Genomic DNA, 15,123 nt, shown 5'->3' with positions numbered 1-15,123 from the left:
AACATTAGGAAGAACATCCTGACAGTAAGAGCTGTTCGACAGTGGAATTTGCTGCCAAGGAGTGTGGTGGAGTCTCCTCCTTTGGAGGTCTTTAAGCAGAGGCTTGACAGCCACCTGTCAGGAATGCTTTGATGGTGTTTCCTGCTTGGCAGGGGGTTGGACTGGATGGCCCTTGTGGTCTCTTCCAACTCTATGATTCTGCCACTATAGGCAGCAAGGAGGGGTTTGGAAGCCAGGAAGTGCTGCAAGGGGTGGAGTGGGTACTCTCAGCAACGTCTCAAGACTGAAGGGAGCATAATCCATAGTCTCTCTGTGTATTCTGTTGAATTAAATTAAAGAACTATCAGAAGTTCTCTGCGTCTCTGATTTCACTGGCAGCTAGCCTGGGAGTCGTGACATTCCTGATGGTTCATGCAACCTGGGTTTCTGAGGCCTTCTTCCACAAAGAAGGAGTAGATTTCTATAGTGGAACATTGAAGGGGGCAGGAGGAGTTACCCATTTCCCAAGGACACCACAGAGCAGATGGAAAGAGATGAGTAGTAGTAGTAATAATAATAATTTTATTTGTTTATTTGCCTCAGCCACTCTGGATGGCTTCCAACAAATATAAAAAGACAATAAATATTATTATTATTATTATTATTATTATTATTATTATTATTATTTATACCCCGCCCATCTGGCTGGGTTTCCCCAGCCACTCTGGGCGGCTTCCAACCGAATATTAAAACAGTACAGCATTAAACATTAAAAACTTCCCTAAACAGGGCCGCCTTCAGTTGTCTTCTAAAAGTAAAATAGTTACTTATTGCCTTGACATCTGCTGGGAGGGCGTTCCACAGGACGGGTGCCACTACCGAGAAGGCCCTCTGTCTGGTTCCCTGTAACCTCACTTCTCGCAATGAGGGAACCGCCAGAAGGCCCTCTGTGCTGGATCTCAGTGTCCAGGCTGAATGGTGGGGGTGGAGACGCTCCTTCAGGTATACAGGACCGAGGCCGTTTAGGGCTTTAAAGGTCAGTACCAACACTTTGAATTGTGCATTAAAAAGCTTCCCCCTACTGGTCTACCTTCAGGTGTCTTCTAAAAGTTATATAGTTACTCATCTCCTTGACATCTGATGGGAGAGCATTGAAGGTGGTTTGTGCTTTGTTACCTACCGTACTTCCTTAATTTTAGCCCAATGCCTGATTCCTGTCTGGCTTCTCTCCTTTCTTCCAGAAGGTGGTGGGTGGCTCAGGAAAAGCGAGGATCAGAATCCGTTGCTGGAGAGACCCGAGCAACTGGAGCGGCTGAAGACATCGCTGAAAACAGCCATAGAGAAGGATTTCCTGCATCAGCATGATGCTAATGAGAACCAACATGTAGCAGAAAGACAGAATGGAAACCACAAAGAAAATGGAATGGATCCATTTGTTCTCCAACAAAGTGTTTGCAAAGATGCCAATGAACCCGTCATCCAGCAGGATAAGGAGGAGGCAAAATATGACAAATTTGGGGAAAACTTTGTGGGAAGGTCACTCCTTACTATGCATGAGAGTGTTGATGCAGAGGAGAAGCCCTACCAGTGTTGGCACTGTGGGAAAAGCTTTAGTAGCAGCTCGGATCTTGTGACGCACGAGAGGACCCATGTGGGTGAGAAACTGTACAAATGTTCCCACTGCGGCGAAAGCGAGAGAACCCACACAGGACAGAAGCCACATAAGTGCTCACACTGTGGAAATACCTTTGGCTGGAACTCTCAAGAGGGGCTCCTTGCAGGAGAGAAGCCTTACACATGTTCCGAGTGTGGGAAAAGCTGCAGTCAGAGATCAGACCTCCTTAAACACCAGAGAACCCACACCGGTGAGAAACCTTACAAATGCTCAGTGTGTGGGAAAAACTTTAGAAACAGCTCAGGCCTCAAAGTACACCAGAGAATCCACACAGGTGAGAAGCCGTATAAATGTTCGCACTGTGGGAAGTGCTTCAGTTGGAGCTCACACTTCATATCTCATGAGAGGATCCACACAGGGGTGTGCTCCTACTGCGGGAAAAGCTTTGGCCAGAAATCCGAACTCATTGAACATGAGAAGACCCACACAGCAGATGAGTTGTTTGCGTGTTATGCCTGTGGGAAAACTTTTGAAGTCAGTTTGGAACTGGTGGCACACGTACGAACCCACAAAGAGAAGCCGTTTGAGTGCTCGGTCTGTGGGAAAACCTTCAGAAACAGTTTGCAGCGCATCGCTCATCAAAAGGTACACACAGGAGAGAAACAGCATAAATGTTCCCACTGTGGGAAAAGCTTTAGCCAGAGACAGAGCCTTATTATTCATGAGAGAATCCATACAGGAGAGAAGCCACACAAGTGCTTAGTCTGTGGGAAAAATTTCCGAAATGTCCCGAATCTTAAATCGCATGAGAGAACCCACACAGGAGAAAAACCATACAAATGCTCCCACTGCGACAAATGCTTCCGGTGGAGTTCCCACCTTGTATTGCATGAGAGAATTCACACGGGAGAGAAGCCCTACAGATGCGCAGACTGCGGGAGAACCTTTGATAGGAGGTCGAACCTTCTTGTCCATGTGAGAATCCACACAGGGCAGAGGCCATACATCTGTTCAGACTGTGGGAAAAGTTTCACCTCAAGCTCTGTTCTCCTTCGGCATCAGAAAATTCACCTGGGAGAGGATGTTTGTAGGTGCTCTGAATGTGGGAAAACATTCAGGCAGCGGTCAGACCAGGCAGAGAAGGCGTCAAAATGTTCGGAGTGCGTCAGAAGCAATTACTTCAGCTCGGATCTTGTCAAACGCACACGGACTTGTGTGGATGAAAAGCCATTCAAATGTTTGGTCTGTGGAAAAACTTTTGGGAACAGTTCACACCTCCTTACTCATCAGAGCGTCCACACAGGAGTTCAACCGTATCAGTGTTCAGACTGTGGGCGAAACATCGTCAGGCGTCCCAATCTCTTAGCGCCCATAAGTGACCAGGCAGGGCAGAAACCCTATAAATGTTCCAGCTGCAAGGAAAGTTTCAGCTAGAGATCAGTTCTCACGAGAACTTGGAAAAAAATTGATATTGAATCTGCTTCTTTTCACATCCCTTACCTTTTCCTTTTTTCCTGGACCTTTAAAAACGAAATATACCTTGTGTTTACCGTGCTCTTGTTGGGGGCCATAGAAGCTGGTGGCTTTAAATAAATAATACTCCATTAGGAGAGAAACCAGGTTTGTGGATAGCATATATGCTCTGCAGACTATGGAAACACTTTCCTCCAAGGGATGACCTTAAAGAATTAGTTTTGTTTTTATTGGCAATCACAAGGATTCAAATTGGTGGGAAACCTATGGCCCTTTAAATGTGATTGGACTACAGTTCCCATCAACCCCAGCCAGGATGGCCACAGTGAGGCAGTTGTAGTCCAGCAAGTTCTGGAAAGGCACAGATTCCCCGTCCGCACTATTAACAAAGGCAAAGCCTCCCCACTTAATCACATGGGTTTTTCTAGAACTGGGATGTTATTGCTATGGGGAAAATATTCCTTCATATCCCAGATACAGCAACCATGGCAGATTCTATTAAGAACTGGACTTTGCAAATTCATATATTCTATTACATTTTTATATATTTTAGGATCCATTAGTGTACCATTTCACTTAGAGGTTTCTGGAAGCCTTCTCCAGTACTCTTTCCTAAGGCCTAGGAACTTGCTCCTTGAAACAAGAAGACGAAAAAAAAGAGCAAAGCTGTGATTGTCAGAAGAATTTTTTATTGATAACCATCATCATGTGAGTTGTCTGAACTTGTACAAAATGGCAGTGTTCAGACACGCCTGTTCTTCGATCCTCTATCTCTTTTTCATCAGTTGCCATAAGCATTGTTGGGCTGATTTTGCCATCAAGCATGGATGTGATTTACGCTATATCGTTACTATGTGAAACAGAATGATTAAAAAGCAGACATGTGGTTTATGAGATATAAAAGGCTAGCTCCAGAAAAAGCTTTTGCTCTCACAAGGACAACTGTTAGGATGGTAGAAGCCAAAGTTGCTTGTGGGGGTAATTCTTTTATGCAACTGTTTATCAATTCTCTTCCCCCCCCATCCCTGGTAAAGAGGCTGGCACTCAAAGACCCTAGTGTTTGAAGTGCATTGGGATGCATATCCAGGCACCCAAAATGTTGCCATGGGGAGTGCGCCTGTCTGGTGTCCCATCCAGCCACACCCCCTTTTCCAGGATACTCTATTACATCTCTTCCCACTCCCAGTTTTCCATTTTTCACCTGCAACGGAGTATCTTGCAACCAGTGACCTTTCCGTGCTGCTTTTGGGGTTCCCCCACCCCAATGTTTTTGCCTGCTTCCCCTGAACTTGCCAACATGCCCCTCTTTTGCAAAGATGGTATTGTTTTGGCTACGTAAGGATTTGCACTTGGAGAGTGAGCTCCCTATTGGTGTATAGAATTTGAATAAACTTGCCTTTTGCACCTGTTGCATTTTGTCTCCCTTTTCCTACTTTTTGGTGCTGCACTTTGTGTTTTGTCCAGCAGAAGGCGGGAGGGTTCTCTTAAACCAGCACCTGCCTTGTCTTAACCACAGAAAGGAACAAGGCAGTTGAAGCAGCCACTGCAATTTCCTTCCTTTAGGCTTGATTACTTTCCTTTGAAACTGTTTCCCCTGCAATCTTTCCTTGTTGTGAATGGGAGGGTCCCTGCAGCTGTTTAGAGAAGGGCTATAACTCAGTGGTATTACATCTGTTTTGCATGTAGAAGGTCCCTGCTTCAATCCCAGGTACATTATTGAATTATATTGCTCCTGTAACTAGAATTATATATATATATATATATATATATATATATATATATATATATATATATATATATTCGTAAAAGGGACAACGTGGATCATATTGGACAACCCCCTGCCGTGCAGAAATCTTCCTCAGTGTGATACTGGAATTCACAGCCCTGAGATTAAAAGTCTGATGCTCTACTGACTGAGCTAAATTGCTTCTATTAATAAAAAATAAAAAATATCCAACAGCAGTAGAATAAATGAAGTGTAAAAACAGAATAGACTGCAAGCAGTAGCATCTGTTGCTGATATTAACAGCCCTGGCTTCACCTCAGTTTGTATAAATCACCTTTTACTAGAGATTTTTGCGGGGAGGAGCATTTTTACGTTTCTAACTGATTTTTTTCAGGTCCTGCTTCAGTGGGACTTGGAGTAAAAACAGTCCAGGAAGAACTGAGTAAATGAAAAACATATAATGAAGGTGCCAAAAAGACCTGTCCAGTGTTAATACAGGGGTGTGGCCTGAGGGGTGCAATCCCTTTTGTTTGGGGGAGGGTGAAGAGGGGATTTCAAAAAATGATTTAAGTATCTCCAGCCTCCTGCCTCTGGCTTATTATATGTATCTTCGTAATCCAGCTCTCCCAAGCTGCCCTTTGGGTTCCATTGCTTTGTTGTTGTAAGCGTTGCCCGTAGCAACGGGGCCTCCGGGCATTCCAGAAGCCAGGCCCCTCACCAGCTTGCCTTCCCTTTGGCCTTGGTGGTAGAGGAGAGGGTGCAAACTCAGGATGGTGGCGACTTGACTTGCACCTGGGAAGCGGCCCATGTGCTTGGTCTGCGATGATCATTTCCCATTAAGCAACCAGTCATGTTGAGGAAAGAGTTTTACTCAGGTTGATGTTGGGGCTGACAGCTCTCAGCCCCACACACCCCACCAGCAGTTCTGTATAAGAGACAGAAATTCAACAGGTGAATAAGGTTGCTGCCCACAGGCAATCCTAGAAAACAGCTTTTCTTCAGGACTCCAAGCAAGCCAGCCTCTGGCTGTATATATCAACATTTAAACAGAAAAGAAGATGTGAATTTATTCCAGGGCTTGTTTTGAGGAGGGTGTTATTCCAGCTTGTAGCTTTCCCCCAAAACTTATTCCTGTTCCTTTTATAGTAGTAGCCTGAGAAGAAAAGTACATAAAGCATTTCTGTTTCTTGACAGCTGTTTATTAATTATGCTGCCTTTCCTCCAGAGAACTTGGTGCTGCGAGCATTGTGCTTCACTCACATTCAGTTTTAATTACCCCAATTAATTAGAACATTTTATAAGCCCTTCATCAGAAGGTGGGAAATTCATCCAAATTAAAGCAAATATTAAAAATCTCCAATGAAGTAGAGTCTGTTCCACTGTCTAACAGCTCTTCCTGTCAGAAAGTTCTTCCTGATGTTTAGTCGGAATCTCCTTTCTTGTAACTTGAAACCATTGGTTTGAGTCCTACCGTTTGGAGCAGGTCTGACCAAGGCCATAGCTGCCAAGTTATCCCTTTTTTACAGGGATTTTCCCTTATGCTGAATAGGCTTCCTCGCGAGAAAAGTGAAAACTTGGCAGCTATGACCAAGGCAGAATAGAATGGTATTTATAACTTCCCTTGATCTGGATACTGCAGCCTAGAATAGCATTAGCTCCTTTTGTTGCTGCATCACACTGTTGATTCATGTTAAGCTGGTGGTCCACTAAGACCGCTACTGGCAAGCCAGGTGTCTCCCCATCTTATACTGGTGCCCTACTGCAGAAAAGGTGAAATTTGCATTCATTGTTCCGCCCTCTTTCGCCTCTGGCCCCGCCCACTGCTGCTATGTGCCCCGACTCCCCTCAAGCGAATGCAACCTTTGGCTGAAAAGGGTTCCCCTCTCTTGCTTTAGTGTCTCCTATGCATCGCCCAAAGGGGCGGGGGGTTAAATGCACAGAGATGTCTTTCCTAGAGAGACCCAGCAAGGCACAACAGATGCAAAAACTCGGAGGACCGCTCTTCCGGCTTCCTCTCCTTGCAGCTGCATCTCTTTTAAGTTCTGCACATATATATTTTTATTTCTAGTCTGGAAACAGGTGCAAGATCGCCAGATTGCAGATCGCCCGAAGAGTGCAATGCAACGGCTGAAAAGGGAAGGTGAGTTTAACGGAAGGGGGGAAAGAATTCAGAGGAACCGGAATGTTTGCGCGGGGGGGTGGGGAGTGGACCGCAGAAAATCCATGCTTGCAGAGAGGGAGCTTTGCAAACTAGAGGCACTTTAAAGCCTCTTTCCCCCGCCAGTTTAGAAGGCGCTCCCCTTCACTGGCATCAGCGGGGTATAGGGAGGTATACAAAGTTAATAAGTTGTTGTTGTTGTTATTTCACTGGGACCAGGAGCAAAGCTAGGGGTGGTGAGGGGAAGGAAGAGAGGCTCTGGGTGCAATGTTTGTTGCAACCATCCATTTCCAAGGGGGGTTGCAAGCAGCAGGAACATTGGAAGCTGCTGTGCACTGAGTCAGACTATTGGTCCAGCTAGCTCAGTTGTGTCTGCACACTGACAGGCAGCAGCTTCCAGGGATCTCTCCCCTTCCTACCTGGAATTACTTGGGGGGTAGAATCTGGAACCTTCTGTGTGCAAAGCAGATGCTCTGCCACTGAGCTATGGCCTTTCCCAAACAGAAAACGTTGTTTATGAATAAACAACGTGGGGTGGGGTGGTTTAGCAAGAACTGAGTTCCCTTACCTTTTCAGAATTAAATAATTGGGGTTTTTTTTGTCTGGGAGGAGCTGAAATGGATATACACTGAATGCCTGAGCAAAAGAAATACCACCTAAATATGTAATAAATAAAGCTGTGGTCATTTCTAATCCAGATCACTGTCAGCTTGAGTTTATTAATCACCCACCGCCCGGGGTGTGTGTGCGCATGTGGCACTGCGACTAGGCCTGAAAGAAAAAAATAAATAAACAAACTTTGTGGTGAACTCGCCCTCCCCATTCCCACAAAAAAGCAGTGACTAATAGTAAGGACATAAAAAGAGCCCTGAACCAGGTGGCCTGATCCAGCAGAACTTCACATTCTTATTTCTTCATGAGGCCTGTTGCCATCATACTTCGCTTGCAGGCACCCTGTATGTATGTGTCTGGCACCTGAGTGAAAAGGATTCTGAACTACACAGTCTTTTGGTCTGATCCATCAGGGCTCGTCTTGCAGGGTGGAGGCTGCCCCAGTCGAAAGAGGCGGATCATTTAGTGCACCTGCTTCTCTTTTACAACCTCCACAGAGAGGCAATAGCAATAGCTGCTAGCTCTGGGGGCTATGTTATCACTCCACTGTCAGAGGCAATGTTTGCCAGCTGCTGGGAGTCACAGGGAGCGGCGGGCAGAGCCCTGCTCCCGGACTTCCCACAAGCATCTGCTTAGCCAAGGTGAGAACAGGATACTGCACTAGAAGGACCATAGACCCAATCCAGAAGGCTTGTCTTGTGTTCTTACGGTCTCCCCAGACAGGGCATATGATTGCTGGATTGCTGTCCTTGTGACTAGTTAAATAGTTACCGTACCTGATGAGGGGCTGATAAACCTTCCTCAGCAACAGATTACTTTCAACACCTTTGGGAGGAAGGTGGTGAAATGAGGTCAAAGATTTGTTGTTGTTGTGACATTGATTGTTAATTCGCAGGGCAGAAAGAAATAAAAACAGAGAAGCAGGACTCTGATGGATCTGAAAAGGGGGACAAGCCAGAGGAGGGCGAAACAGACATTCATGTCACCCAGGTGGGGACCAGCACAGAGCTTCTGGCTGGGATGGCTCCAAAGCCAATTAAGCAGGAACCCGAGGAGGGGCTGCAGCCGTGCTGGGAGGCCCAGTGGCAGGAGTTCCTGAAGACCATGCAGGCCCCTTGCTTAGGATGGAGACCCTCACAGCTGTCTCTGCTCCACTCAGGGGAAGGCCCAAAGGAATTCCGGGCCTCCTCTTGGCCGAGAAGAGAGAGTGCCACCCCGATTCTCCCCAGCCTACCTCGAGAAGCCCTCCAGAAGACCTATGAAAGCAGCCCAGATCCCCCTGCAAGAGTGAAAGAAGAGATTATGGAGGAGGAAGAGCCCATTGGCCTGGAGACTCGGTGCCAGTGCTTCCGGCGGTTCTGCTACTGGGAGGCTGAGGGCCCCCGCGAGGTGTGCAGGCGGCTCCAGGGGCTTTGCCGCCAGTGGCTGAAGCCGGAGAGGCACAGCAAGGAGCAGATCCTGGAGCTGGTGACCCTGGAGCAGTTCCTAGCTGTCCTGCCCCAGGAAATGCAGAACTGGGTCAGGGAAGGCTGCCCGCAGACTTGCGCCCAGGCGGTGGCCCTGGCGGAGGATTTCCTGCTGAGGCAGGAGAGGAGGGAAGAACCGGTGAGTGCATTCTGCTTGGACTCAATCCTGAAGACTTAGACAGGAAATGCACCCTACTCTTGCATGCAATTAATCTCTCTACCAGGTTGCACATCATGCCTCTCTGTGCCATTGTGGTGGGGAATAGTTATATCAGGGGTGTGGAAACTGAATCATACCTCAAGGACCACGTCTCCCCATATGAAGCAACCTGAGCCCTGCGATCATCATCTGAGGCCCTTCTTTGTGTGTCTCCTCTGCAAGAGGTCCGCAGTGTGACAACGTAAGAACAGGCCTTTTCTGCAGTGGCTCCCCATTTGTGGGATGCTCTCCACAGGGAGGCTTGCCTGGCGCCTCCATTGTTGTTGTTGTTTAGTCGTTTAGTCGTGTCCGACTCTTCGTGACCCCATGGACCACAGCATGCCAGACACTCCTGTCTTGCACTGCCTCCCGCAGTGGCACCTCCATTACATACAGACAAAAACCAGTCCTCTTTTCCCAGCCTTTGACTAATTAAACAATCTATAGCCTTTTAAAGGGACCCAGGTGGCGCTGTGGGTTAAACCACTGAGCCTAGGGCTTGCTGATCAGAAGGTCAGCGGTTCGAATCCCTGTGACGGGGTGAGCTCCCGTTACTCGGTCCCAGCTCCTGGCAACCTAGCAGTTCGAAAGCACGTCAAAATGCAAGTAGATAAATAGGAACCGCTACAGCGGGAAGGTAAACGGCGTTTCCGTGTGCTGCTCTGGTTTGCCAGAAGCGGCTTTGTCATGCTGGCCACATGAACTGGAAGCTATACGCCAGCTCCCTCGGCCAATAATGCGAGTGGAGCGCGCAACCCCAGAGTCGGTCACGACTGGACCTAATGGTCAGGGGTCCCTTTACCTTTACTTTATAGCCTTTTAAACTGCGGGGGGGATTGTTTTTGTTTATTATTATGATATGCATTCTTATATTTTTTATATTATAAACCATCTGATTTTCAGATGGGCAGTATAGAAATTTAATAAATCACCATCCCTGATGGTTGGCATGTGCTGGCTGGGGCTGATGGGAATTGGAATCCATTCGGGAGGATTCCTCACCTCTGAGTTAAAGGAGTCCTTCGTGTGCAGAGGCAGTCTATCTTTGTAATACCAGGTTGCTGGGATAAACAATGGAGGCAGGTGAAGTTTTTAAAACCCCTTTTGTTTAAAGGGGACATTTAGTTGCCTGTTGTGCTGAATTATTATTATTATTAATAATAATTACATTATTATCCCATCTTGCCTCCCAGGAGCTCAAGGTGGCTTACATATTCCTCCTCACAACAACCCTGTGAGGTAGGTTAGGGTGAGAGTAAGCAACTGGCCCAAGCTCACCCAATGAGCTTCATGACTGAGTGGGGATTTGAACTTTTGTCTCGTAGGTCCTAGTCCAACACTAACCGTTATACCACAATGACTCATTGATACATATGAGATAGTTACCTGCTATATAGATAAGCCTTTCCCAACCTGTGGTCCTCGAGATGGCAACTCTTGCAGGTGCTGCTCCACTACTGCTCCCATCACCTTAGGCCTAGCTGGGCCTGATGGGAGTTGGAGTTGGCCTGATCTAGCAGGGCTGTTTTCTGAATGGTATCCCCTGTTCAGTTTCAGGAGCTGGAGCCTTTCGAGCAGGTGATTGTTAATTCCCCCAAGGCAGAACAGGACCCATCGGACACTGAAGAGTTGCAGCTCCCCATAGCGGTTGAGCAGGACAGTGATGGGGAGACGAACTTGCTCAGTAAGTGTTGCTGGAAGAGAAGAGCCTGGGGCTGATTTAACGGGCTCATATTGGAACCAGATCTGGTGAAGAGAGAGGCATTCCCTTAGGGGGGGGGCATTCCTCGGGGGATGGGGATGAACATCTATCTTCTCATGCCAATGATACTTCTCCAGTGGGTGGAGGGGTCATGGTAGTGGGCAATTTGACTTGCTGCATTTACAAGAAATCTATATTTTAACGTACACTTTGGAACTCACTGACTGTTGATGTCAGGCAGGTGCCTTCACTGTATACTCCTTTTGGTGCCAGCTAAAAACATTGTTGAGGCAAGCCTATGAAGACATGTTTAACATTGACATTGAATATTAACCTGTTTTTTAACTCATTGTTGATTTCAGTTATTTTTGATGGTTTTAAATTGTTGTTTTAAACTCTCTTCTTCCTGATAGTTTTGTTGTTTTATTCTTTTTGTAATCCTCTATGAGGGTCCCCCCCCCGCAATCAAGTGGTTATATACAGTTTATGAAATAAACTGATAAAATATTGAAGATGGATATACTGACTTTTTCTACCCCCTGCCTATTTTTTTTAGCCTTCTTTCATGCCACCCCCTGTCACTGCTCCATGCTTTTTCTAAATGGAAAAACATCAAATTCTTTAAAGCAGTGGTTCCAAAACTGTTTCAGGGCATCACCCCCTTGATTCCATAAACTCATATGACTCCAGTGTCCCCTACCCTATAAAAAGCATTCTTCAGAATAGTGGTTTGCACAAGCCACAAAAAAAGACAGTAACACAATAAGGTTCTAAACAGTAACAATCAATTGCGCATTTATTCAAAATCCAGTTAAAACTATTTAGTTTAATTACTTCAACAAAATGGATGAACTTGATCCAGTAATCACAGCTTTTCAAAGTCCGATAGAGACCTCTAGGGCCTGCCCTGCCACCCACTTGCCTCTTAGCACCCCTCCCTAGCACCGCCCACATTGGGAACTATTCCTTAGACCCACATTGTTGTTCTCTCTTTATTTTATTAGGTGATGGGCAGCTTAGCGAGAATGAGGAGGAGAATTATCAGCTGGAGAGACATGAGCAAGCTGAAGCAAGCTGGGTGCCCAGAGAAAAAGCCCGAGGGGAATTTACCCCGGATTCTCTGTTTGTATCTGGAACTGAGACTAAGGAGAAGAATCTTCATGTAGAAATACCCAAGGAAGTGGAACTTAGCGAGATCTCCTTGGAAAAGGGCAGGGGGGCTTTGTTCCAGGTGTCTGAAGGGCCCGCAAGTTGGCAGGGGGTGAAGAAACTTCAGGAAGACCCTCTGGGAAGCACCCTGAGGAAAGGCTTTGAGTGCAGAGAGGAAGATGCTCTACGCTTCAACAAAAAGCCCTCCCAAGAGAGAATCCCCGATGAGATGCCCGAGAAGGCGGAGTGCAGGAAAGGCTTTGCCCAGAGCCCCGACATATCTCATCCGGAGAAGGCGCCATCGTATGAGTGCTCCTACTGCGGGAAGAAGTGGCCTTGCCAGTCCCAGCTGCGCCGGCACGTGAAGATCCACACAGGGGAGCGACCCCACAAATGCACAGACTGCGGGAAAAGCTTCAGTACCAGCTCCAACCTCAGCCAGCACAAGCGGGTCCACACTGGGGAAAGGCCATACAGCTGCAAAGACTGTGGGAAGAGCTACCGGCGCCGAGCATCGCTGCTCCAGCACGAGCGGGAGACCTGCCGGAAGGGTAACCACTTAAACGCCCCGGCGATGGGTTACGTGGTCCTGGGCAACTGCACTTTGCTGTGCATGAAAAAGTCGGCGCAGGGCGGGAGGAACCGCGTGATCGCACCAAAGGGAGGGGAGGCCCCCCTAGCCCCTCAGCCCTTAAATACGTTGGTGGGATATGTGCCGGAAAGGAGCCATCCCAATGATTAGAGCGCAAGGGGGTGGGGACAGAAGCAGGATGGAGAAATCCTTCAAAGAGCATGGTTGGAGCTTTATTTGGGAATCGACAGCGGCAGGAAGTGCACCCTTTGTGATGCTGATCCCCTGTGGCAGCTCAGTGTGTAGAAACCGGTCCTAGCTAAAGAGTTTGGCCTATAGAGGAAGGGCGAGAGCAACCAAGGAGATGCACTGAAAAGGTGTGGTTTGTTGGGCCTGATGCATTACTGAGTGGGAATGATTTGCCATTGCTTTTAATGCAGAGTGAAAATATGCTGGCCCTGATAACATCATACATCAGGAATGCACTGAAAATGTTGTTGGACTTCAGCTCCCCATCAGCCCTAACCAAAATGGCCAGTGGACGAGGGTGATGGGAGCTGCTGGTCCAGCAACATGTGGAAGGCACCACATTGGCGATTCCCACCATACGTTTTCAAGAAGCAAGATCTGCCACATCAAGCAGAACACGCTAGCCATGTACGGGTGGCCTGCCAGGCACTTAACAAGCAGCCTTGTTTTTGCAGGCCCCAGCAGGCCACCGTACATGGGCTATGTAACATCTGGGCTCACTCAGCTGATGGGCGAGGAATCTGTGTGTCACGTGTTGTGCAGGCTTCAAATGCAGTATGCAACAGGAGTGGGTCTGGAAGTGTGTTCGGATTGTGAAAATGCCATGAAACCTTGGTCAATGAGCACAAGTCTTACCTACTTGCAGGAACTATATAAATATACTGTTTGAGATAAACATCAGCTGTTGCCTTTGTCTGTATTCAGTATCAGAAAATAAACCCTGGGAGATCAACCATAAGGGAGACTGTCATTGGGAATGTGAAATTCTATCTTTTAATTCCTTAGGAGGAGGATGTGGGGGATTCTTAAAAAAAGGTTTGAATTTTCATCAGCTCAAGCTGGATGTCAAATTGCAACCCTCCACACTACAGTGAAATCTCCTAAAATTTGAGTTATGAGATAGAGGTGAGACTGAGCTTCGGACATGATCAGCAACTCCATCAGGGAGTTATTATTATTATAATAACCTCCTTGTGTTTTCTTTTTGTATTCCTTTAAAATATGCAAATAAAGATTTTTTTTTAAGGGATAGGAAAACCTTTGCCCCTCCTGATGTTGCTGAGCTACAACTTCCCTCATCTCCATAAGCTTCCTTGCAGGTAGACTGACCAGCTATACCAAGACTGGATCAAAACCTTCAGTGGCATTTCTCAGCCTTTTTAGTTAACAGCCAGTTATTTGTTTTGGCTAGGACTGGCTTTGTACAACAGCAGCTATACACACCCATACCTCGTGTTAGAAAAAGGTTGATAGGATCCACAGACTTTCCACCACTACCACACCTTGACAGACCATGGGGGGTTGCTCGTAGCATTTCAGGATATCATGCTCCTCCATTTATAAAATGTATTGTTTTGGAATAATATGGGTTGTACTAAAGGTTTCAAGCTTCCAATGCTCATTCCCTAGTATAGTAAAGACCACACGTTTGGTAAGTTAAAAATGGTTTACTTACAAATTCTCCAAAGGACAGGTTCATGTGCTTTTCCATACACCATTCACAAAAGGTTGCACAGGCAGGAAACATGGCTTTGTTACAGTGGCGAAAGTTCTTAAATTATTGGTATAGGAACTCAGTGGGGCTTGTTGGAGTTACGCGGCCTGAGCTTGGAGCAACCAGCTCTTTACATGCTGAGTTTCTCAGGTTACTTGAGGGTACAACAATAGGCTTGATTACCTTCCTCCCAAGGTGAGGGGGAGTGACCTAGGCTAAGCCTGGCAGGACAGCTTACTCTGTGGTATAACTTTGTCTATTAATTAGACTTGGTTATAGAAGGTTGGTTATCCCACATGAATGGTAATCCTCACAAAAAGAGAAGAAAATCCTTGCAGAATCAAAACATGGCATGAGTGAGGTTCAATTACAGTCTTTCCCCACTGACATTTAGTTTTCCCTATACGCAGTATGGAGGCGAGCCCATTAGGGCCAATAGGGCACTGCTGCATCAAATAGCTTTCAGCCAGCCCAGACTGGCCTGCCTTTTTACTTGCCTCCAGCCTCAATTTTACTTTCATGGAAATCAGCACAGGAGAGGATCGGAACAAAACCAGAATAGTTGGCTGTGTGTTTCCACCTCTACCTGCTCTTGATTCTGGTTCCACCTACTGTTGGCCCCCATGCCACCTTCCTGTAAGAAAGGCAAGACTTCCCCAGACATTTGTCCCCCCTGCAGCCAAATGTCTGTGACTGGCTAATTAAAGGACAGGAAAGGTTCCTCCTGTG

At 46.8% G+C, this 15,123-nt stretch overlaps 2 protein-coding genes and 1 non-coding gene across 4 annotated transcripts in view; all 3 read left to right on the top strand.

The window, feature by feature from the left end:
• Positions 1-4,480, top strand: part of LOC118081219 (uncharacterized) — a 34,810-nt gene extending 30,330 nt beyond the window's left edge. Inside the window, exon 8 of the mRNA XM_035107558.3 lies at positions 1,221-4,480. Within this exon, the coding sequence (XP_034963449.2) occupies positions 1,221-3,028 (1,808 nt within the window). The 3' untranslated portion in view covers positions 3,029-4,480. The remainder of the gene's footprint in view (positions 1-1,220) is intronic.
• A 614-nt stretch (positions 4,481-5,094) lies between these two features.
• Positions 5,095-5,206, top strand: LOC148687087 (U5 spliceosomal RNA). The gene has a single exon (XR_015948613.1). It is a non-coding gene; the product is annotated as a U5 spliceosomal RNA (small nuclear RNA).
• A 1,461-nt stretch (positions 5,207-6,667) lies between these two features.
• Positions 6,668-13,635, top strand: LOC148687086 (zinc finger protein 202-like). 2 transcript variants are annotated; one of them, XM_088663885.1, is made up of 4 exons: positions 6,668-6,933; positions 8,459-9,168; positions 10,780-10,912; positions 11,935-13,635. In XM_088663885.1, exons 1-4 carry the CDS (start codon positions 6,726-6,728, stop codon positions 12,819-12,821), a joined length of 1,938 nt encoding a protein of 645 aa, XP_088520011.1. In that variant the 5' UTR covers positions 6,668-6,725; the 3' UTR covers positions 12,822-13,635. The 2 variants fall into 2 exon arrangements, with proteins under 2 accessions (XP_088520011.1, XP_088520012.1); XM_088663886.1 differs by having other exon boundaries at positions 6,669-6,933; positions 8,464-9,168.
• Positions 13,636-15,123: the final 1,488 nt, after the last annotated feature.

The sequence above is a fragment of the Zootoca vivipara genome, chromosome 2, assembly GCF_965207765.1.
Source record: "Zootoca vivipara chromosome 2, rZooViv2.hap1.1, whole genome shotgun sequence".
Lineage (NCBI taxonomy): Eukaryota > Metazoa > Chordata > Lepidosauria > Squamata > Lacertidae > Zootoca > Zootoca vivipara.
The sequence above is the reverse complement of the archived record's forward strand: the minus strand, read 5'-3'. Positions and strand labels throughout refer to the sequence as shown.

Coding starts and splice junctions, on each gene's coding strand:
- LOC148687086 (XM_088663885.1), top strand. CDS start 6,726: ATGCACAGAGATGTCTTTCCTAGAGAGACCCAGCAAGGCACAACAGAT. Junction 6,934..8,458: donor GCAACGGCTGAAAAGGGAAG/GTGAGTTTAACG, acceptor GTTAATTCGCAG/GGCAGAAAGAAATAAAAACA. Junction 10,913..11,934: donor TGGGGAGACGAACTTGCTCA/GTAAGTGTTGCT, acceptor TTATTTTATTAG/GTGATGGGCAGCTTAGCGAG.